Source organism: Pelodiscus sinensis, chromosome 3 (genome assembly GCF_052426305.1).
Source record: "Pelodiscus sinensis isolate ZL-2025 chromosome 3, ASM5242630v1, whole genome shotgun sequence".
NCBI classification, from domain to species: domain Eukaryota; kingdom Metazoa; phylum Chordata; order Testudines; family Trionychidae; genus Pelodiscus; species Pelodiscus sinensis.
The window spans coordinates 104,719,683-104,742,558 of record NC_143054.1 but is presented as its reverse complement, the minus strand read 5'-3'; the positions used below and the strand labels follow the sequence as shown (position 1 = coordinate 104,742,558).

Genomic DNA, 22,876 nt, shown 5'->3' with positions numbered 1-22,876 from the left:
CACCAGGCGTCCCTGATTCAGCCGCTGCTGGTCAGTTTCAGCAGCTGCTGAATCGGGGACGCCTGCAGCAGAGCAGCTGGGGTGCTGCCGGGTTGGTCCGGTAGCGCCGACCCTTGGCACAGTGAGACCAACCCGGCAGCACCCCAGCTGCTCTTGGGGATGCCTGGGGCAGAGTAGTTGGAGTGCTGCCGGGTTGGTCCCGCAGCGCCGCTCCTCGGTGCTACTGGACCAACTCGGCAGCACCACAGCTTCTCTGCCCCAGGTGTCCCCAAGTCAGCCGCTGCTGATACTGATCAGCGGCTGACTCCAGGAAGCCCGAGGCAGAGCTGTTCTGCCCCGGGCTTCCTGGAGTCAGCCGCTGGTCAGTTTCAGCAGCAGCTGAATCAGGACGCCTGGGGCAGAGCAGCTGGGGGGCTGCCGGGTTGGTCCCACAGCGCTGAGGAGCAGCGCTTCTTGACCAACCCGGCAGAACCCCAGCTGCTCTACCCCAGGTGTCCCCAAGTCAACTGCTGCTGATACTGATCAGCGGCTGACTCCAGGAAGCCCGAGGCAGAGCTGTTCTGTCCCGGGCTTCCTGGAGTCAGCCGCTGGTCAGTTTCAACAGCAGCTGAATCAGGCCGCCTAGGACAGAGCAGCTGGGGCGCTGCTGGGTTGGTCCCCACAGCGCCGCACCTCGGCGCTGAGGGGACCAACTCGGCAGCACCCCAGCTGCTCTGTCCCAGGTGTACCCAAGTCAGCTGCTGCTGAAACTGATCAGAGGCTGATTCCAGGAAGCCGGGGCAGAGCAGCTCTGCCACGGGCTTCCTGGAGTCAGCCGCTGGTCAGTTTCAGAAGCGGCTGAATCGGGGAGAGCTAGGGTGCTGCCGAGTTGGTCCTGCAGCCCCGAGGGGCAGCGCTATGGGACCTACCTGGCAGCACTCCAGCTGCTCTGACCCAGCTTCCTCGATTCAGCCGCTGGTCAGTTTTAGCAGCGGCTGAATCGGGGAAGCTGGGGGTAGAGCAGCTCCAATGGTCCGGCTGCCCGGAGCACTTCCGGGTTCCTGATGGTGCCGGGCCATCAGGAGTGCCGGACCATCAGATGCCGGACCATCAGAGTTTTACTGTATAACTGGAATTATTCATAAACACTGACGTGTTCTAAATGAATCACTGAAGGAAAAGACCAAGGTGTCATTGGAGACAATTTACTAAAACATCTGTTTAGTGTGTAGTACCAAGTAAGAAAAGAAAACAAGAGTTTAGATGTGTGCTTAGAAAAACATACCAAAAATATTTAAAAAGTTATGTAAACCAGTGGTATGCTTTCACCTTGAATATAGCACTTTGTTCTGATCAGCCTATCATAAAAAGGGTAGAACAGAGAAAGAACTGACTTGGAAAGGGGCACCTATAAATGATAAGAAGCATAAAATGACTCCTATATGAAGACAAAGGGATATTAGATCTATTTAGGTCAAAGAAGAGGTGACATGATAGATGAGTTTAAAATAATGAATTGGAGAGTCAAGGTGAATTGTGCTCTTCCATTTATCCAGCAGAAAGAACCAAGGGACACTCAAAATTAAAAGGCAAAGTAGCTATGAAGAATTTTTTTTTGGCACAACGCACAATTCACCATAACCACATGACATTATGGAGAAAATGAGCTTATGAGGATTCCAAAAGGATTATACAATTCTATGAATAATAAGAAAATACACAGCTATACTGGAAAGATTAAAGAGTTTTAAGTGTGAAAGTTTATATTTCTTTAGGATGTAGGCTACTTATTAACTGTCTGCAGTTCAACAGAAACTTCTCTGATGAGTATGTTACTACATAACCATCTATAAAGAAGGTTTTAGAAAGCTTCCCCCAAAAAACCCGCTAATGGCCATCGTCATATCAAAATACTGTGCAAGATGGAACCACTGTGTGAATTCCCATTTACCGATCTAAATATTTAAGCCTCTGGAGCCTTGGTGAAAAATGCCCAAAGAACAGAATCAGCAAATGAAGAAGTAAAGATAAATTAAGTGTACCCATTTCTCATTTGGGGAATATGCCACTGCCCAGCATGGAATCCCAAAAAAGTTAGTTTACCCACTTTTTACCACTACATCACTGAACTGAAGTCCTTTCCCAGCAGAACAGATATACCCCCCAGCAGGTGCATCTTAATACTGTTCAGCCAGGACTACCTGCAGTGATGAGAGAGTAGTTCAGTCTTTGGAACTATTTCTTTCTTGACTTTTATTCCAGGACTGCCAACAATAGTATGAAGTAGTGCCTAGATGCTAATAACAGAACAGAATAGAATGACAATTGTGATGTCTGTTTTATTTGATGTGGACAGCTGGCTCATTCAGAAAAGGACTAAAACAACTCACTATGCTTTCCTAGGCCAGGGAATATTTGTCACATAGAACTAGGACTGATCTGAACTGGTGATCTAGAAGGAAAAGATGATATATCATCTCTGCAAATTTCTTAAGTCCTCAGTTCCAAAACAGTGCAACCAAACCAATGCAGCTATTTCTATTAAAATGCAGCTATTTGTGTACCTAGATAAGACTTGCGAGCTATAGAACCTCTGTGTGCACATATCAAGAATTTAAAAAAAACCCCACCCCATCGCTATTGGCACTTGCAAGGAAGACACAGGTTTTTCTACTACAAAATTCAGTTGTAGCTACCCCATTTTACTTCGCATACAGGTTGTATCTTTACAAACTAGAATTCTCATATGTTCCAGGATCAGAGAGTCCTGGTGTGAGGTGTGTGGGGGAGAGAATTGAAGCCTGCGGGCAGCCCAGGGAGGTGTTTATAGGGAGGGCAAGAAGCATGGTGTGCAACCCAGCTGGGTGCCAGGGGAGATAGGAGATAGAGGAAGCCCAATGGGGTGGCAGGGCAGGGAGTGGGGCTAGCAGTGGGGGTGGAGGGAGGGAGGGGAGGAGCAGATATGACCTTGCCTGATCTGGAAAAATCCCTCATCTGGGACCAGTCAGGTCCAGAGGGTGCCAGACCAGGGAGGTCCAACCTGTACTATATGCTGACTACTCAAAAGGGCTAATGAAGGAATTGTCTGGTTTTCCTCATTTTCTTTAGGAGTTATTTCTGTGTTGCCTGCAAGACAGATCACTTAGGCTTCTCTATCATCATAATTCTAAGCAAAAGTGTAGTGCCCAGTTTCAACTACCAGACCAAGCACTTGAAGAAGGGGGGAGGGATAGCTCAGTGGTTTGAGCATTGGCCTGTTAAACACAGGGTTTGAGAGTTCAATCCTTGAGGAGGCCATTTAGGGATCTGGGGCAAAATCTGTCAGGGATGGTATTTGGTCCTGCTGTGAAGGCAGGGAACTGGACTCAATGACCTCTCAAGGTCCCTTACAGTTCTAGAAAATAGGCATCTCCATTCATTAAAAGAAGGAGCAATGAGATCTAGGCAGGTGCACTGTATGGCTGGGCCCACTAGCTTTTTCTATTTATTTTGAGAAAATTGCTGCATTTTTTTTTTTGTTAAGTAGCTCTGAACATTTCATAGAAGTAAAAAATGCCTTGAGGTCTTGGATGGATGGAGGGAAGGAACCAATCCACATTATTAGTATGTTGAAGATGCTAGGTGATTGTAGTTGTTGGCTGAAGGATGCCAAAACTGGCAGTTATAGGGAAAGAAAATATTGTACCTGGCCATGTGGCACACTTCATTGGTTTTTTGAAGCATTGTTTTGTTTCAAGTTTTGTGTTTTTGCTATTGCAGATACATTTATAATGGAAGGTGGAGAAATACACACCCTTGTTCATCCCATCAATAAAACTGAAAGCAGCAGAGTAAGCTAATTAAGTAAAAAATGTTCACAAAAAGTCAGTGCATTAGCCCTGAATGAAAAAAACAAAACAGAACAAAACACACTGACATGAATGCCCTCTCATGAGCATGAGAGCTGAGGGAGGGCAGAGTTACTTTTTGTACCTGCTCCAGCAGCTGTCGTAGTCGGTGAAGCTGAGACTCAAGTTGCTTATTGTGATCTTCCAATATTTGCATTCTGGCCTCCAGACGACCTTTGTGCTGCCTTAGGAGTTTGGCTTCAGCAATGAGCTCAGCATCTTCAGACATGTGCTGGGGTGATACAGCAGAGTCTGGAGGGGAGGCAAGAGGGTTTATTCCTCGCCGAAGATGCTGTTCTTTTAGCTGCTCATATTCTACCTGGAGGCTCCTAATACAATTATGAAGAGAAAAAGGAGATTACATTTCATGAGAGCATACATGGCAACATAATTTAAGATCTCTCCCCTAACCCAGTGAATTTTCTGATTCTCTGTATCTGTGGGGCCTCAGTACTTTATACCAAGATACAGTCTAGGCTCTAAGTGTATGATAACATTAGACAGCAGCAACACAAACAAGCAGGAGTGAAATGGCTACTTGATTAGAGCATCTGATCATAGGCCCAACAAATTAACCTATAAATGGCCATTGTGGACAGCTAAACAGTCCAATCCAATTCTCACATTAGACCCTTTTCTCACTTTGTCCAAACAATGAGTTTGCAGCATGCACATGATTAAAACAAAGTTAATGAAATGGTAGTACAGATGCTGCACAGGAAGATTACAAAACCTTTGCTCTTCTTCGAGGTCGGCAATGATACGCTCCAGCTCTCCCCGTTCTTCCTTTTCCACTGATTTCAAGATTTGTGCAGGACTCTGTGGTTGACTCACAGGTGATTCTCCTCCCAGAGTTTGACAGTACTGCTGGATAAGGGCATGCTCATCCTCTCTAGAGTAACAAAACAACAAAGATGGAAATAGCTCATTTCAGTATACCTGATAGCACTGGGAGTATGAATTAGCCAATGATCTAATAGCTTTGCTAAGTTTGTCTTTTTAAAAAAAGGCTTGTACAGAGGTAAGTTAGTCTCGGAGGGTATGTCTACACTACAGCACTAATTCGAACTAACTTAATTCGAATTAGTTAATTCGAACTAAGCTAATTCGAACTAGTGCAGTGCATCTAGACCTAAAAACTAGTTTGAATTAGTGTTTTGCTAATTCGAACTAGCATGTCCACATTGAGTGGACCCTGAACCGAGGTTAAGGATGGCCGGAAGCAGTGCCGGCAGGGCATCAGATTAGGACTTAGAGCGTGGAGCTGTTGTCTCAGGCTAGCCGAGGGCTGTGCTTAAAGGGACCCGACCCCCACCCCAGACAGACAGTTCTCAGGGGTTCCCCACTCGCTTGTCTAATTCGATGGGGGACAGCAAAGCAGACCTGGATTGGAGTGCCCTGAATGCCCACATTTGGCACATCACACCACTCGGCCATCAGCCCGGCTGCACTTGCCGCAGGCTGTCATCTGGTGGGGGTGTCAATCGGGGGGCTGCAGGAGAGCTTCCACCCCGAGGAGCCACCCCAGTCCTCCCCATCAGGGGCTCGTACCCCATTCCTCCTTCACCTCCTTCCACTTACTCCTCCCTAGCCCCCCTTCCTGATGTACAAAATAAAGGACACGTGTGTTCAAAAATAGAAACTCTCTTTATTTAACAAAACTCAGGGTGGGGGGGGGGGAGGATTAACCCCTGGGGAGACTGGGAAAAGGAGGTGGGAGAGGGGAAGAGAGAGGGTGGGAGAGGGGAGGGCAACTAAAATGATCAGGGGTTTGGAACAGGTCCCATATGAAGAGAGGCTAAAGAGACTGGGACTTTTCAGCTTACAAAAGAGAAGACTGAGGGGGGATATGATAGAGGTCTATAAAAGCATGAGTGGTGTGGAGAGGGTGCATAAAGAAAAGTTCTTCATTAGTTCCCATAATAGAAGGACTAGAGGTCACCAAATGAAATTAATGGGTAGCAGGCTTCAAACTAATAACAGAAAGTTCTTCTTTACAACACAAATAGTCAACCTGTGGAACTCCTTGCTGCAGGAGGCTGTGAAGGCTAGAACTATAACAGAGTTTAAAGGGAAGTTAGATAAGTTCATGGAGGTTGGGTCCATGGAGTGCTATTATCCAGGGGGTAGAAATGGTGTCCCTGGCCTCTGTTTGTGGAAGGCTGGAGATGGATGGCATGAGACAAATGGCTTGGTCATTGTCTTCGGTCCATCCCCTCCAGGGTACCTAGTGTTGGCCGCTGTTGGCAGACAGGCTACTGGGCTAGATGGACCTTTGGTCTGACCCAGTACGGCCATTCTTATGTTCTTATGTTCTAAGCTCAGGGCTCGGGGGGGTCTCACTGGAACACCCTGATTTTCATGCAAACCTGCTCCTGGGTGGCCAGGCTGGCAGCTATCCTGCCCTAGACGGCCACTTTCCTGTGCCTAGTGCGGACGTCGTGGATGAGGTCGATGATCTCCGCACTAGACCAGGTGGGCGCCCACCTCTTGCGGCTCCGGGCAGTCTCCCGGGAGCCGCCAGCCTGGTCCCGGGAAGAGGCGGAGGGCTGGGTGGCAGCGGGTGGCTGGCTCATGCTGTGCCAGGTGCAGGGTCTGCTGGCTGGGTGCTGGCAGGCTTGTACCTGGGACGGGCACCGTAGCCAGACTGTGCCCCTTTAAGGGCTCCGGGGCCGGGAGGGGGGCAGAAGAGTGGTCACCAGGGCAAGCTGGGGAGGGCTAGCCTCCCACTAGTTCGAATTAAGTGGCTTCACAGCCCTTAATTCGAACTAGTTAATTCAAACTAGGCGTTAGTCCTCGTAGAATGAGGTTTACCTAGTTCGAATTAAGCGCTCCGCTAGTTCGAATTAAGTTCGAACTAGCGGTTTGTATGTGTAGCGCCTATCAAAGTTAATTCGAACTAATGGCTGTTAGTTCGAATTAACTTTGTAGTGTAGACATATCTCAAGAGTCTGAATCCACATGGAAAATGTTCTGAATCAGTGTAAAGCCAGTTTATTTTAAATGCACACACCTAGCACAATGACTGGTGACACCTCTGACAGAAATAATGAAACCAAAAATTGAAGAAGCTGAAATAGTTTAAGTTAATAATGACTGATTTAAAATACTTTTATTTTTTGTGTTAAAAAAAGAGGAGAAAAACCAACTATTACTTTTTGTCCTCAGTAGCTATTGTGTATTTTAACACTAATATCTGACATCTACTGTACTTTGAGAAGCAGGAGAGAAAATGCTAGGCATTTGTTACACATGCTCAATACACTTAGTAAAAACTATAGATATCTTAATATGGTCATAGGTTTTATAAAATCAGAGATTCAGGCTAGAAATATGTGCTTAGTAAAGTGAATTGGTTGTGGCATTAAACAAGAAACACAGGTTACAAATTGGTCTTTTCACCCATTTTCTTAAGATTGTGGTTCTCATAGCTGTACTGAGGTTCTTTGATGGAAGTAGCTAGTTTCTCCTTCTGGCCAGAGGAGAAATTATTTTGTGGTCGGAGGCATGGAGGACCTGAGGGATCCAGTAATGGTTATTACTGGTTCAACTGAACCTGCTTTTGTAGAAGGAGCTTTCTTTTTTCACCTAAGTCTATTTTAAAAAAAATCCTGCTTTTTCTCCAGTTTTCAGATGGTTAGGTGATAAAAGATACAGGCTTTGGCCATGCTGAGCAGCATAAAGTGCAACTGTGGCAGAGCTTTAAACAGAAAGTGTGCATGAGCCCAGGCAGCGAGATCTCCCAGCTAATAAACAACGCTCTTAATTCTGTAACATTGTTCATCCCAAACATTTCAATGATTTGCAAAAATAGCTGCTTAAAATCACCATAAAGTTTCCTTTTATGAGAGAGAAACTAGTTATGATGATGGGTAACCAAGCGGAGTAAAACTCCTATGTGAATTACAGGCCACCTTTATGGGTGGCAATAATTTGTCAAAAGATACATTAAAATCATCATCATGAAGGGCATCTTTTATTCTCACCAATGCATTTTGGTAATGTACATAAATGCTGATGATAATTATGAACATAAATTGAGAGTGTATGTATGTTAAATCTTTTTTTTTTAAAAGTAGGTAAACTGGTGAGGTAAGGATGTTTCTTGATAGCTTACTGCATACACAGCAAATATCTGTAAAAAAAGCCAGTGCTATTAGGTAACCTTCTAGAGATGATGCCAAAATATCACACATGTATAATGTAGTTTTCTGTTCTTTATTAGAGAATCACTTGTACTAAGAACTAATTGATGTAAGCTCCTTGAATAGTTGCTTCAGTCACTTCTTCCTGTACACTAGTTCCTATGATACAGCAAAATGGAAATCTCAAGATATTTCTCTCCTTGAGTGTATATAAACTACTCAATGTAGGCCGTTATGTGGGCTTCCACTTCTTGACTCTAGCTTGAGTTACTCCTTGTCATTTAGATATAAATGTTTGGGGTTTTATAAAATACTTACATCTTAAGTAATATGAAGTAAATTTTACCTATATCGTGTGATAGTCCTGTGCATTGTTCCAATTCATGCTGTTTCTATCCATATGCATTCGTTTGTGTTAAAGAATTTAAAACAGAATGGAGATGTGATGCTCCTACCTCTACGCTCCTGTTTTGTGCAATAATCTCTCAAGGTGAGTCCTGAGATAAATTATTAGCTTGCTAAGGTTCACAATGAAAACTGAAAAAGTGCCACCCTTAAAGAGGGCAGCTGCTTATAACTGTTGTGAAACATGAATAGACCATGTAAGTGCATTTTTATATGTAATTTCCCTGCTGCTTCTCAACTATGACCTTAAAAACAAGCAATGAGATTGTTGTCACAGTCATGACCCCTGTAAGAATATTAATTATGAGTAATGATGTCATATATTTTTCACTGTATATGTTAGGCTTAACATTCACATTGAAATTTTGAATCTCTGGGCTTTAAATCCAAAAGGGAGATCTGATGAGTGAAATCATGGTTTTTTCATGGAAGTCACAGAATCCATCACTTCCAGAGACCTCTGTGACTTGCGCTGGCAGCACCTGGGATTGCAGGGTCCCCTGCTCCCTGTGAGACCTAACAGGAGCTTCCGGCTCCCACAGGAGGCGGCATCCCAGGAGCTGCCAGCTGTCACATGCCCCAGGACTTAGAGCCACCATCGGGTGTAGGGGTGCCCTGTAGCTGTTGGTGCCAGAGGTGACAGAAAGACCCGGAAGCTCCTGGCCACTGTGGGTGCAAGGGATGCCCCAGAACTGTGAGTGACTCCAGGTGGTGGGACCCTGCAAGCTCTAAGATGGGTCTCCTGGAATGACATTGGGACCAACATCTCCAGATTTTATCAGGCATATTGTTAGTAACATTCATGGACAAGTCACTAGCTTCCCTGCATTTTTCTTTATTGCCCATGACCTATTTGTGATTTTTATTAAAAATGTCTGACAAAAACCTTAGCTGGCAGATGTACAAAGAGATCAATGTGTGGGTTGTTGTTTTTTCCCCCTCACACTACAATAACAAACCTCTAGTTCCTTTTTGTTCCCAGCAACTCTCATATCTCAGTGGAACTCATCATTGGTTGTTTCCAACAGCCGAACTACAAACTAAAAACCTGATTCAAAGGTGAATGGAAATTTTTCCATTAACCTCAATAGACTGTGGATCAGATCTTAAAGCATTAGTAAAAAAACTGCATTACCGTGTTCACGTTTTTCCTTTATCCACCTTCAAAATATTCTTCTGTTAACCAAGATTATTGCTTAAGTGGATTTCAAGAGAAATTAAGATCTTCCATAAAAAGCCCTAAAATATACCTTAAAATCCTGGAAACCATACAGAATGACTCCACTGAAACTGGCAAGTTTTTGGAAATACTGAGGCATTGAAATATTGGCAATTCTAGCCTCACAACTCAAATGAGCAGTGATTAAACCAGACAGGAGAGACAGAACACTTTTTTTTTTCCTTTTTAAGAATGTCTCAAATACTCATTTAACTGATAAGTGCAACTATTTCTTCAGGGCTTCTGTGAACAAATGACATTGTTTTGAAGTGGAGACATCCTTATGGTATATGAGAGAAATGTTTGTAAAAAGTTCAGGTGAGACACTAGGTGAAATATTTCTATTTGGCTGCTTTAATTAGTTTATAAATATATGCCAAAAAAGCACTGTCTAAATTACAAGTTTATTCATTAAACACAGACATCTAAAATAGAACTAAGAATTGTAGCTAGTTTTTAAATTTCAAATACATATTAATCTAGAACAGAGCAGATCTGCTCCCTTTCTCTGTCATTGTGGCTACTCCACATGGAATATAGAGGACAAAGATTGGAAGTATTCGTTTATAGAATCATAGAGCTGGAAGAGACCTCAGGAGGTCCATCAAGTCCAGCCCCCTGCTCAAAGCAGGACCAATCCCAACTAAATCAACCCAGCCAGGGCCTTGTCCATTATAAACAGCATACACTGATAACAGCATTGTTCACTGAACAGCTGGTAAAGGAAGAAATGTATTTAAGGAAAAGATGAATCTTTGCCATGCGTCTCTCTCCCTCAGTCTTCTGTCTTCATTGCTAAATTATTGGTCTGAAAGGCAAGACCTTGTATCTGCACTTACAAATCTCATGGCAGTAATTAAGATAGATCTATTAGCGGCACTGGCATTCCAATTCAGGATTTTATGATGACAGAAGGGCCTACAGGCAAGGAGGCAGCAAATGCACTCTGGCAAACAAACATTTTGATATTGAGAACCCATTGCACTTTCCTCCCCAGAAGTGAGAGGGGATGGTAGCAGTAGCCAGAATAAAAAGACAGCAGCAAAATCAACTCCTCAGCCTTTTTCCAGGAGTTATTCCACGGAAGATTTCCAGCTTACTTTTATTCAATTTCAGGACCATGAAGAGAGAGAGGTCATCAGACTCTACTGTAGTGTTTAGTGCCTGCTCCATTTAGCAGAATGACAGCAGTAAGTTATAAAAATGAGCTGCAGGAAGGTCGGATTTAAGAGCGGTGCATCTCACATAGTCTGCACTTGAAACATGTAACACCTCTCTCTCTCTCTCTCTTCTCTGTGTGTCTTTAAGTAGATGTGTATACACTATATTCATAAGTATATGGAGAATAAGGGGCAAATGGGTGAGGTTTCCCATGTCTGTCAGAGCATTCAGTCTAAGCTCTAAAAAAGATCAAGTCTTTTGGGCAGATTCATTTGAAGCTCTGCTGTATTCTTGATACTATTTGATTGAGGCTAAGTCTATACTACAGAGTTTTTTCAGAAAAATGGCTGCTTTTCCGAAAAAAAAAAACCAACAAAAAAACCACAACTTCACTTATGTCCACACTGCAATCGTGTTCTTTTTTTTTTTGGGGGGGGGGGGGGAGGAAGAACAGAGGGTTTTTTCCAACATTGGTAAACCTCTTTCTATGAGAAAGAAGCCTTTTGAGGAAAAAGGAAAAAGCACAGGTACCCTGGTTGCCACTCTGTCCATAGTAATCACAGCTTAAACACGAGATGGCATCCACACAGAATGGATGCTATCTTTCAAAAAAGCAGATCATTTTTTGATGCGCTTTGGTAGTGTTGATGCTCTCTTTTGTAAGAAGTTTTTTCGGAAGAACTCTTCTGGAAAAGATTCTTTGGAAAGAAGCTTGCAGTCTAGACATAGCCTGATTGAACCAAATCATAAATTAAATCTTCCGCACTAAGCTGACTGTGCTGGTAATAATTATATTTCTCCTTTTGATCTAGCATTGCTGTGAGAAATAGCAAAATCCTGAGGGTTCCACAGCCTTCTCAAAATTTCTCTTTTCTCCTTTCACTTTTGTTTATCAGTTCATTTCTTAATTTACTAACAACTGAAATTGATTTCTCTCTCTGACTGGATGGTCTTTAACTAGGGGTACGTCTAGACTACATGCCTCTGTCGCCAGAGGCATGTAGATTAGGCTACCAGACATACTAAAATGAAGATGCGATTTAAATAATCGCCGCTTCATTTAAATTTACATGGCTGCCGCGCTGAGCCGACAAATAGCTGATCAGCTGTTTGTCGTCTCAGCGCGATAGTCTGGACGCGCGGGTGGCGACATCAAAGGTATTTGTTGACCACCCAGGTATACCTCATTCCAGGAGGCATACCTGGGTGGTCGACAAATACCTTTGATGTCGGCACCCGTGCGTCCAGACTATCGTGCTGAGCTGACAAACAGCTGATCAGCTGTTTGTCGGCTCAGCGCGGCAGCCATGTAAATTTAAATGAAGCGGCGATTATTTAAATCGCATCTTCATTTTAGTATGTCTGGTAGCCTAATCTACATGCCTCTGGCGACAGAGGCATGTAGTCTAGATGTACCCTTGATCATCACTATCTGATTTAGAAACATCAAGGGAGAACATGGCTGCTGTGCCACTGAATGTTCAAGGTGAGTTCTAACAGTGCACAATTTTCAGTGGCATGTTCATGTGCCCTGGCAGCAAAGGAGCATGGAGTGAGACTAATAGCAAAGAGATTAACCAAAAATGTATTCTCCGTCATTACGTGCATATCCTAAATAGATCTCAATCTCTCCCAGGTATACAACATGTAGAGATTTGATGGGATAGTTAAATAGGAAAATATAAAAAGTTACTTCTAATTATAATTTGTGACATTTTTGCATTTCACAAACATCTATAAAGTAGGAATGAAGAAATCATATGTGACATTAGCAAAATAATCAGTATTTTCTTTAACTGTATTGAGTTTTAGCCTATTGCGTTATGCAAATCATTACACCTTATTAATGCTGTAAATTAACATGAGAGTTTAAATTCACAATTTCTTAATAATGTTCATTTTCCTTTTATTATGCTTATCCAGTGTTTTTCAAATCACCTGACCAGGCTCTCTGTGACGAACCTGAACATTTGAGGGAAAAGTATGAGGTATATTTTTGCCCTTATTACAAGTTTGTGATCAGCTGAACCACTCTCAGGATAAGTCTGCTCAGTAGACTAAGGTTATTCATAAATAACATAGTCTGTGTCTACACCACAAGCAATTATTTCAACATCAAAATAATGTTGAGCTGGAGGACTTCTTACTCCAACTCCTGTAACCCTCATTTTATGAGTAAAGGAAGTCGGAGGAAGAGTGCTCTTTCTTGGACTTCCTGCTGTGCAGACAGTGCCAAAAGTCTAAATAGGCTATTTTGACTTAAGCTACGCAATTGATGTAGCTCAAGTTGCGTAGCTTATTTCAGCTTCAGCCCTGCTGAGTATATGTGCCTTCAGAGACCAATAAAATAATATTAAAGAACAAACAGCACTCTGAATGTGAGAAGTACAGAATTTGAGTTACTCATCTCCTACTGTCTAACAAAATGCACTAAGATGTAGGGATTTTGCCCAGATTTGTTTATATGAGATGCTTTCGAGATGAAAAATGTTGATCTAAATTTCAACACAAAGTTCAGCTTATTCACATCCAGAGATTTCACTTCTATGTTATTTCACAAAGTGCTTAGTGGTCTGTGAAAGGTCCTGGCCAGAGTCTGGTCAGCCATTTTGGAGAAGAGACTTGGTGAGAAACACTTCTGTGAACAGGAAACTAATTTATTCCATCAGGTTTTAGTTTTGCTTGCTTGTAGCCTTTCAATCTTTATTCCTTATATTTGATATCACTTAATCTATGTCCTTTTATTATTAGATAAATTTGTGTTACTAATAACGTAAACCAACACAGTGCTGTGATTGAAATAAGAGTGTTTGTCAAATCCCAGATAAATTAAATGAGCTGTTTTCTAACTCTTTACAGGATCGTAATAGAGATGCAGCCATGTTAGTCTGGTCCAGCTGAAACAAAAGACAGGACTATGTAGCACTTTAAAGACTAACAAGATGGTTTATGAGGTGATGAGCTTTCGTGGACCAGACCCACTTTCTCAGATCAATTTGTGGAAGAAAATTGGCACAACCATATATACCAAAATGATACAATCAAAAAAATGAAGGCATGTGAAATTGACAAATCAAATTTTAGAACTTCCCCTCTCACCCTCGCTCTGTTCTAAAATTTGATTTGTCAATTTCACATGTGTTCATTTTTTTGATTGTATAATTTTGGTATATATGGTTGTGCCAATTTTCTTCCACAAATTGATCTGAGGAAGTGGGTCTGGCCCATGAAAGCTCATCACCTAATAAACCATCTTTTAGTTCTGTCTTTTCTTTACAGGATCAGCAAACTTAACTTTTATGAGCATTCTGAAAGGGAGCTGGATGCTACAAGGAAGATGTCTTGAGGGAAGTCAGGAGTTAGGGTTCATTTTTTTGTTATCCATTATGCAAGGTCTAGACTGGCAAAGTCCAGAAGACTTTGCTGCAGACTACCTAATATGTCAGGAATCTGTCACACAGCATAGCTGTAGCAAAACATTCACTGGTTGAGGCTGAGAGGAGTAACAGTAACTCTTAGTTCTGGAAACCTAGCATACTGTGTCAGGGCTAAATCCAAATTTTAAATAACAGTGCCCAGACCTGCAGACAAGGGAAGGGGTAAAGGAGGCAGTGACCCAGTGATTCAAAGAGGCCCGAGGCTCTTTACTGTTGCCCAAAAAGGGATAGTTCTCTGCACACCAGACACTGATGAACTCACTACTAAGGAAATATGTGAAAACGGATTTAGTAGAGAGAGCGCCAAGTGTGCAGGATTATGGAGAAGGCTTCAAAGTAAACTTAAATGTTCCTTTGAATGGTCACTTGATTTGAAAATACTAAATTCATTTTTAAAATTATAAAGTTTTATCTAATGGAAGTTGGACAACAAAGACCTGTGTCCAGCAAAAGCTGATGATATCACAAGTATGCAAAATGAGCCAGGATCTATCTTCCTATGCTTGAATTAGTCCCCAAAGTTCACAAATTGGGTCTTGGCAAAGACAAAACAAGTTTTTAAAATATTATCGTCTAACAGTGAAAAATTACTCATATATAATCTATCAAGAATCTGGTAGCTTTTTTCTTTTTTGTTCTGCACATCAGTTCATCTCCATTAAAGCTTTTACAAGCAAAACTCCCATAATTCTAATAATAACCTGGCCCTTTTAGTAATTTTTATAAGCATATCTATGTGTAGATGAACTCAATAGCTGGCAAAAATCAATATAATTGTTCAGCATAAGTAACAATACTGTTCTAGCACTATATATTCTTCTACTGAATTACTTGTTTCTTTTAAATTAATGGATCAAGCTAGAAAAGAGACAAGCTACAATGAATTTATATGTGCCTTTCAGCTGAAACAACCCAATTTCTTGAGGCAGAATCACTTTACTAAATGACTCATCAAGCTGACCAAACACTGCCAATTTATACCATTACTTCTTGGACACATGAAATTGATGCAGGCATTTTTTGGATCCTATTTATTATCAACTTTTATTGGGACTAAAATTTACCATGTAACCAATAAAGATCAAATGAGTTAGCCTTTCCCGGCAACTCTAACTGCATGATTTACTTACACACTCCCTGTGGTGGAGCTGCTGTCTGTCAACAAGGACCCATTGTTCCTTTCCATTTGAGCCAGCCTGAAAGAAAAGAGAAATGTGACTTGGGGAGACTGTGCTAAGAAATCAGGCTGGGATCATTCTATTTGGGAGCACTTCAGATATGTCAATTCTTCCAGGTGATGAAGGCTGAACTCCTAAACCACTGGCTGACTAACAGAAAAGATAGTCAGCATGGATGATAACATAGTCTAGAATGACTCTTAGGTTATCAAAATATTTTAGCATAACTTGAAATATGTTGAAAACATAGGCTGGCTCTTATTCACAGAAAATAGTCCTCAAATGATATGAACCACTGATAAATTCTACCTGCCCATTTATCTGCAACATTTATGTTTGTTTGGCAATCCTGGAGAAGATCATTTGATTTTCATTAGCATCATCACAATAATCATGCCAACCTCTGAAGCAGGGGTATCCAAACTTTTTTCAAAGAGGGCCAGATTTGATGAAGCGAACATGCGTGAGGGCCGACCATTTTGCCTGACATTCTTTGAACCATTAAAATTAAATGCAAATTAACTATTTTATGCAAAGTTTATTGCAAACGGCACACTTTTCATTTCGTCACATGGATGACAAATCTAAACAGGTGTTAAATCACTCTGCCTTTCATATCTGAAGGCCAGATGAAAAAAATCCAGGAAGCTGAAATATATGTCAGGAACATTGTAAAGTACATTACATATTATTGGTAATAAAGGTTGTCTGTCAACTTTTAAGTTCAAAAAATATGAAAAGGAACATAACACCAAGTATACATGTTGTGTCCAAATATATTTATAACTGATTTAGACCAACTGACATTAACTGAGATTTTACAATGTATTCATCTCAATACATATGGATTTGTTGGGGGCCACAAAAGATAGATATTGCCAAATTACCTGTGGGGCCGTATTAAACCGGAACACGGGCCGCAATTGGCCCGCGGGCCGGACTTTGGACATGCCTGCTCTGAAGCTTTGCTCAAATACATAAAACTGCACAATAGACAAACTGACCCATAAAGTATTAACATATTAGTGGAAAAATTATAAGGTAACGTATTGTAACTGTGGGAAGCCATTGCTTGAATTTCCTATTTTAAATGGAATTAATCTAAAATGATTTGGGTATTACATAAATGTTTTTGTACCACTATCTGGCAGATATGATATCTTGTTACTGTATAGTTGCACAGCATTATAAAAAGCGTAAGATAAGGAATACAGTGTGAACATTTAAATTGAATACTCATGGAGCAAACATCTTGGTAATTTCTTTCTTTAAAGATGTGTTAGAAATTCTTTCTTTTGTATCTATTCAGTAGTTTTCACTGCATAAAATGAATACAAGGCAATCCAGAAACATATAATGGTGTGTGCATCAATGGGCGACACAGACATCTCCACTTATAGATAAGAGAGCAATTTCCTTGCTTTACTGAGTATTTCTATAGAGCCACCCTCTTGGAGTCTATACCTGAAGCTGAAGGAGTTCAGCCCCATTACAAAAGATTAAATGTTGGAAATAATGGTGACTTCAGAATGCAATAAATACAACAACAACAGTTAACAATCAACAAATCAAATATCTTTACTCAAACTTATACTGACCTCAGAAAAATTAAACTGTCTGCTAATGTCACGAGTACTGCCTGTTTAGAGATCAGTATGATGTACAATTTGGCTTATCTTAACTCTCACTGTCCCCTTTTCCTTTTCTAGTTTCTAGGATCCTATGGAAGTTACTATAAAGAATTAGCACTTACTTTATATAGACATCTTTGAGCTGAAGAAAAAAAATAGCATGTACCACCCATTGGCTCATTTTTGTAACTTTTCCTGTTTGTCTGGGAGCAAGTTATTTAATCTGTAAATGAATGAGTCTTCATGAATGAATGAAATAGTAAAGATTAGAGGCAATGAAGAAAAACCTATTACAAGATAATATTCTTAGTCATCTTATTCCACTGAAGTAGAGGTAGGGTGAATGAATAGCATTACCTAGACTTGGCTTGTCTATTTGGAAGTCAAGTTTTTAACCAATAAGAGGGCATTCAGATAATCCTCTATTTCTAGAAGTTGATCTCTTGCAGATCTTCAGCATTAGCTAACACTGAATAAGCCCAAGGTAAAAACAGAGCTAGTCATGTCTGTAATGTTGTCCAGATGAGCATCTCTACAGCCTGGACAAAAAATTATAAATGTAATTTCAAAGCACAGCTGTAAAATAAGGAAATGTCATATCACTTTCACATAGACGGGCACAGAATGGTATAGTGACTTGGTTCAAGGTGTCTCAGCAACTCAGGAGTACAACTGGGAATAGACTCAGATCCTTTGACTTTCAGGCCTGTGATCCAGCCACTACGTCATACTGCCTCCTCCCAAAGACATGTTATTGACTGTTCTGAACATAACATTAACTGTTTACAAAAGTCCTCAAATAGACATAATAGGTGAAAAGAATGGTTATGAAAGAAGTGGCTTAATCAGGTGGCACTGGAGATCTAGCAAAGGGGGCAGAATTGCAAACAGCCTTGAAAACAGGGACAAGAAATATGAACCTGATGTGAGGAAAAAGGGGGAGTCCCAGGAGGGATTCAAAAGCAAGAGAGCATAGAGAGGGTGACAGGCAGGGGAGATTATATGTGGAGCTGTGTATTGGTGGAAGATCATAGAATCCTAGAATTGGGAGGAATTTTGGAGAGGTCATCAAGTCCAGTCCCCTGCATTCACAGCAGGACAAAGCACCATGTAGACTGTCCCCAACAGGTGTTTGTCTAATCTGCTCTTCAAAGTCTCCAATGATGGAGATTCCACAACTTCCCTAGGCAATTTATTCCAATGCTTAACTACCCTGACAGTTAGGAAGTTTTTCCTAATGTCCAACCTAAACAGTTTCTCCCTTACTTTAAGTCCATTGTTTCTTGTCCTATTATCAGAGGTTAGGGAGAATAATTTTTCTCCCTCCTTCTAATTACAACTTTTTAGATACTTGAAAGAATCTTTTATTTTCCGGACGAAACAATTCCAATTCTTTCAATCTTCCTTAGGTCATGTTTTCTAGCTGTTTAAACCATTAATCGTGTAGGGAAATGAGGAGGATAAAAGAGTTTTTGATTTGTTAACAGAAAGATATTATTCTTACAAAGGTTTGGATGTGGCCTACATGTTTGGGAAAAGGGACAGGGAGCAGTAGAATGCTCAGGTTCTGGATACAAGGACATTGGTGCTTACTAAAACAGTCTTCGTAAAACAAACATCTACATGAATTTAAACATGTATTCTCAAGTTTTCAAAAAGTCTGACTGGAAATTTTAGTTCAAGGCAACTCCAATGTCTATAGTGTCTGATTAAAGGGAACCATGCCCAACTAATATTTTGGGGCTGCATTGAAGCTGGCACCTCAGAGGGAAAAGTTGCATTAACAGCATTCAAGTTTATGGTAATGGAGTTCTGGAACTTCCTTTTGGAGCCAGAAAAGCATTCCAGAACTTCTGATCAAGCTCCCCGCTCCAGAATGAGTGATAACTGATTGATAACGTGAGCAGACCCCAGCGAAATCCAGTTAACCAAGTCACCATCTCTCCTTCTGAAGCAGGCCTGAGGCAGAAAAGCCGGAGAAGGCAAGGGTGCTATCTGCTCACGCTGCCTCTTCTACTTCTGTTTCTGGACCTGCTCCAGAATGAGTGATAACAACTTAAGTTACTGAACCACCATTTCTGCTTCTGGAGTGGGGGTCCTCCCAATGTCTGCCCTGGTTACTGAGTTGTCATTTCTCTATCCAGAGAGGGTAGTTGGATCCAGAGATTATTTTAAATTTTTCTCTTACCTTGTGGATAATCACCCTCCAAACACTTAAGTACAGGGGCTCCACCCCCTATGCCACTGATGGAGGAGTCACCGCCACATCCCCACCAAAAATTTACAAATTTGGCTGTTATATAAATATTAATGGAAAACAGCTGGCTAAGACTTGAGTAGCTCTGAAAATTTAAGGTCTTATCCAAAGGTCATTAAAATTCATTGATGTCAATGGGCTATGGACCAGACTCTTAACTGCTTTCAATTCTATCCCTCTTCGATACTCAACTACTACACTTATTAAAGAGCAAGATAATACCTAAAGTTTTGTTTAAGATCTTTAAAATGTTCTCATATAACAATCTGGTCTAACACAGGAAACACTAGAAGATATAAAAGACACAAATATCTCCTCCTATAATACCTTCGCTCCTGATATTTTTAGAGTTGTGATATGTACAAAATTACTGAGGACAGTCATCAGAAAAAGAAAGACTAGAACTATTCCCTCTTGATTGCTAATATTTATTATTTACATGCTTCTCTGCTCCAGAAATTCTTAGCTTTTATTCTCAGGATACGGTGCTAGTCCTTTATTGCTGAATGTATGTTGCTATTATGTTTATACACAACAATGTCTTTTCTGTTCAGAAGAACCAGAATCATGCTGATATCAAGTTGATTTTGTTTCTTTTGGGAGGATGCAGTCTTTCTTAGGGGTTACACTGATTCAGCTGCTTGGGCTGGGTCAGTAGGCAAGGAGGGTATAAATCTGCCAGAACTGCTGGACTCAATACGAAACTGGGAAAAGAGACCCATTAGCAGAGGCTGCTTGAAGTCTGCCTCAGAGGAAGTTCTAATAGTTGTACTACAGGAATGGAGCATGGCTTCTGGTCCAGTAATGGCGGGGCCAAACTATTTATCTAAATTGGGTAGCCGTTTTGAGTTTGACAATCAGAATAAAAGACTTAGCTACAGCCAACTTATCTTTATGGCAAACACTGCCTTCATTCCTCCTCTTCATTTGTTTATATTCTTACTGATTTAATAAAGCTGTAGACATTGTGCCCTGAACTGTGCCTTTGCTTGTGAGGTATTTTTCTGGCAATCTCCTAGAATGACAATTAGGAAATCTATACAGTAAAGTCACTGCCAGCTACTCATATAAAATAAGTATGTATTTACATTATTATTGTTGAATAATATTTTTTAAAAATAAATTCCTTCCCTAAGTAACTAAAAATGGGAATTCAGCACAAGAGCTCAGATTAATGGTAAATATTTTGTATTTTGGAAGAGAAATGCCAATTGGATCAATAAAAAAAACAAACTATTTAAATACACAGACATATTATAAAACTGACATGCAGCCTATATTGTGACCTACTCTTCTCTTACGCATGTATTAATAGAAGAAATACAGTTTCATGGATTTTAAGACGGCCCAGATACAAAGTAATTAGCATTGTCTTTTAACTTCTGAACATGGTAGGTACAGCTGTGACTCTGAATTCATCAAGGACCCAGAGACATCAGTAATAGGTGGTCAGAGCACTCACAACTACACCAGTATAACCTTAATTGGGACTGGTCAGCCCAGTAGGGAGTCATCACAGATGGTATTAATGGGATTATTTCTAGCAGGCACCACATACTACAGTATGAGTCTAGAGTTTGGTTTTCACCCTAGTACTATAAATCATAAAATCAAAGTGGTGAATGAAGGACAAACTAAAAATACTGACATCACTCCCATGGAGGTCAACTTTTTTCTTAAATCCAAGTTTCTTTGCTTTTTTGTTTGGTTTAAAGTTGAGCTTAACAGAGCTGTGCATCGTTTTGTGCATAATTATATAAATGACCTACTTTTATTGTCATGCAAATATTAGTGCTACATTTTCCACACGAATGGCACATTTCTGGGCAATTAAAGTGCTATAATTTTAGTATTAAATAATAATAGAATCATACAAATGCAAGGCCAAAAGGGACCTAAGACCTCCTCTAATTCAGCCCCACATGCTGAGGCACGACCAAGCACATCAAGATTATTCCTGACAGGCATTTCTGTAATGTTATTAAAAACCTCCAATGATGGGGATTCTGCATCCTTAGTTGGAATGTTTTCCCGAATATCTGATCTAAATCTTCCTTGCTGTAGATTAAGCCTGTTACTTCAGTGGACATGGAGAACAATTGATCACTGTTCTGCTTGTAAAATCCCTTAACATATTAGAAGACTGTTACAAGGTTCTCCCCTCTGTCTTCTTATTTCAACATTAAACATGCCAATATTTTTTCTTCCTAGATCAGATTTTCTAAACTTTTAAAAATCATTTATGTTGCTCTTCTCAGCACTCTATCCAACTTGTTCACATCCTCCAAAGTGTGGCACCCAAAACTGGACAGGACACAGTTCTCCAACTAATGCCTCCCCTAATGAGCACAGCAGGACAATTACCTCCCATGTCTCCTGGTAATAGCTACCAAAAATGATATTATAGCCTTTTTTACAACTGCATGACATTGTTGGCTTATGTTTAATTTGTGATCCACAATGACCACCACCAAATTCTCTTCAGCAGTACTTGCTTTCTAGCTACATCTTTCCCACTTTGTGTTTATTATCTGATTTTTTCTAAGTGTAGCAAGTGACATATAGCTTTATTGCTCATTTCAGACCAATTTATCATGGTCATTTTGAATTCTAATCCTGTCTGCCAAAATGTTTCCAACCCCTCTCTGCTAGGTGTCATCCATAAATTTTAGAAGTTACTCTTCACTCCATTATCCAAATCATTAATGAAAATGTTGATAAGTAGTGGAGCCAGAACAGATCCTGTTGGCACCCCACCAGGTAATTCACCCAGTCTTACAGTGGCCCATCGATAACTACTCTGAGTATAGGCTTCCAACCAATAATGCATCCACCTTGTAATAATGTATAGTAATTTCATATAGACCACAATTCCCTAGTGTGCTTATGATACTGTAGTATACTGTCAATGGGTAAATGCAAAGGACAACAACATTAATTGTCAAATTAAAATGAGGAAGAATGGCTGACAATAGGTTAAGTGTTTCTTTCGCCCATCATACATATAATTGGTTCTTTTCTGATTGCATTTTCTTTTACTGCTACAACATGCTGAAGATTGGTTATCTTCAGGCTCCACAGAAAACTATCAGTGGCAAGTTAGTCAAAATCTGGGATAGCAGACATAAGCTCTGCATTGCCTTTAAAAACAAAACAAAGGAAATGTGAAACTAGATATTTTTACTGCAGTGCAGAAAGCAAAACTGATAAGCTCCTATTTTAGATACAAATCAGCTTCTTTGTTGTCTCAAGGAGAACAGTAAGCTCATGTCTCTGGGGCTGCTCCTGACCAGTGCTGGACTTCCCAGGTTCCTGTGTGGAAAGAGGTGACATGTCCACCCAGTCACTGCAACACTCAGCAGATCTTCACAATACAGCAGCACTAACCTGATAAAATATTTTGTGGTACTGGCTCAGAGCATGGCCCCAGAAAATCTGTCACATATCCCAGTTGTTCCCAGACAGGAGTACATGCTCCCAATGCTCCTGGGAGGCAGGTGAGCAGGTTCAGCAAGTCCACCAACGAGGGTCAGTGTTAGACTTGCTGGGGCCCAAGCCTGAGGTCCTGAGCTCTGGC

General features: G+C 40.9%; 1 protein-coding gene across 9 annotated transcripts in view; it reads right to left on the bottom strand.

The window, feature by feature from the left end:
* Window positions 1–22,876, bottom strand: part of UTRN (utrophin) — a 559,106-nt gene that overhangs the window by 19,304 nt on the left and 516,926 nt on the right. For all 9 annotated transcript variants that reach the window (XM_075924350.2, XM_089777288.1, XM_075924351.2 and 6 more), the window contains 3 exons: window positions 15,364–15,429; window positions 4,600–4,758; window positions 3,952–4,195 (listed from right to left, as the gene is read on the bottom strand). In XM_075924350.2, the coding sequence (XP_075780465.2) occupies window positions 3,952–4,195; window positions 4,600–4,758; window positions 15,364–15,429 (469 nt within the window). The remainder of the gene's footprint in view (window positions 1–3,951; window positions 4,196–4,599; window positions 4,759–15,363; window positions 15,430–22,876) is intronic.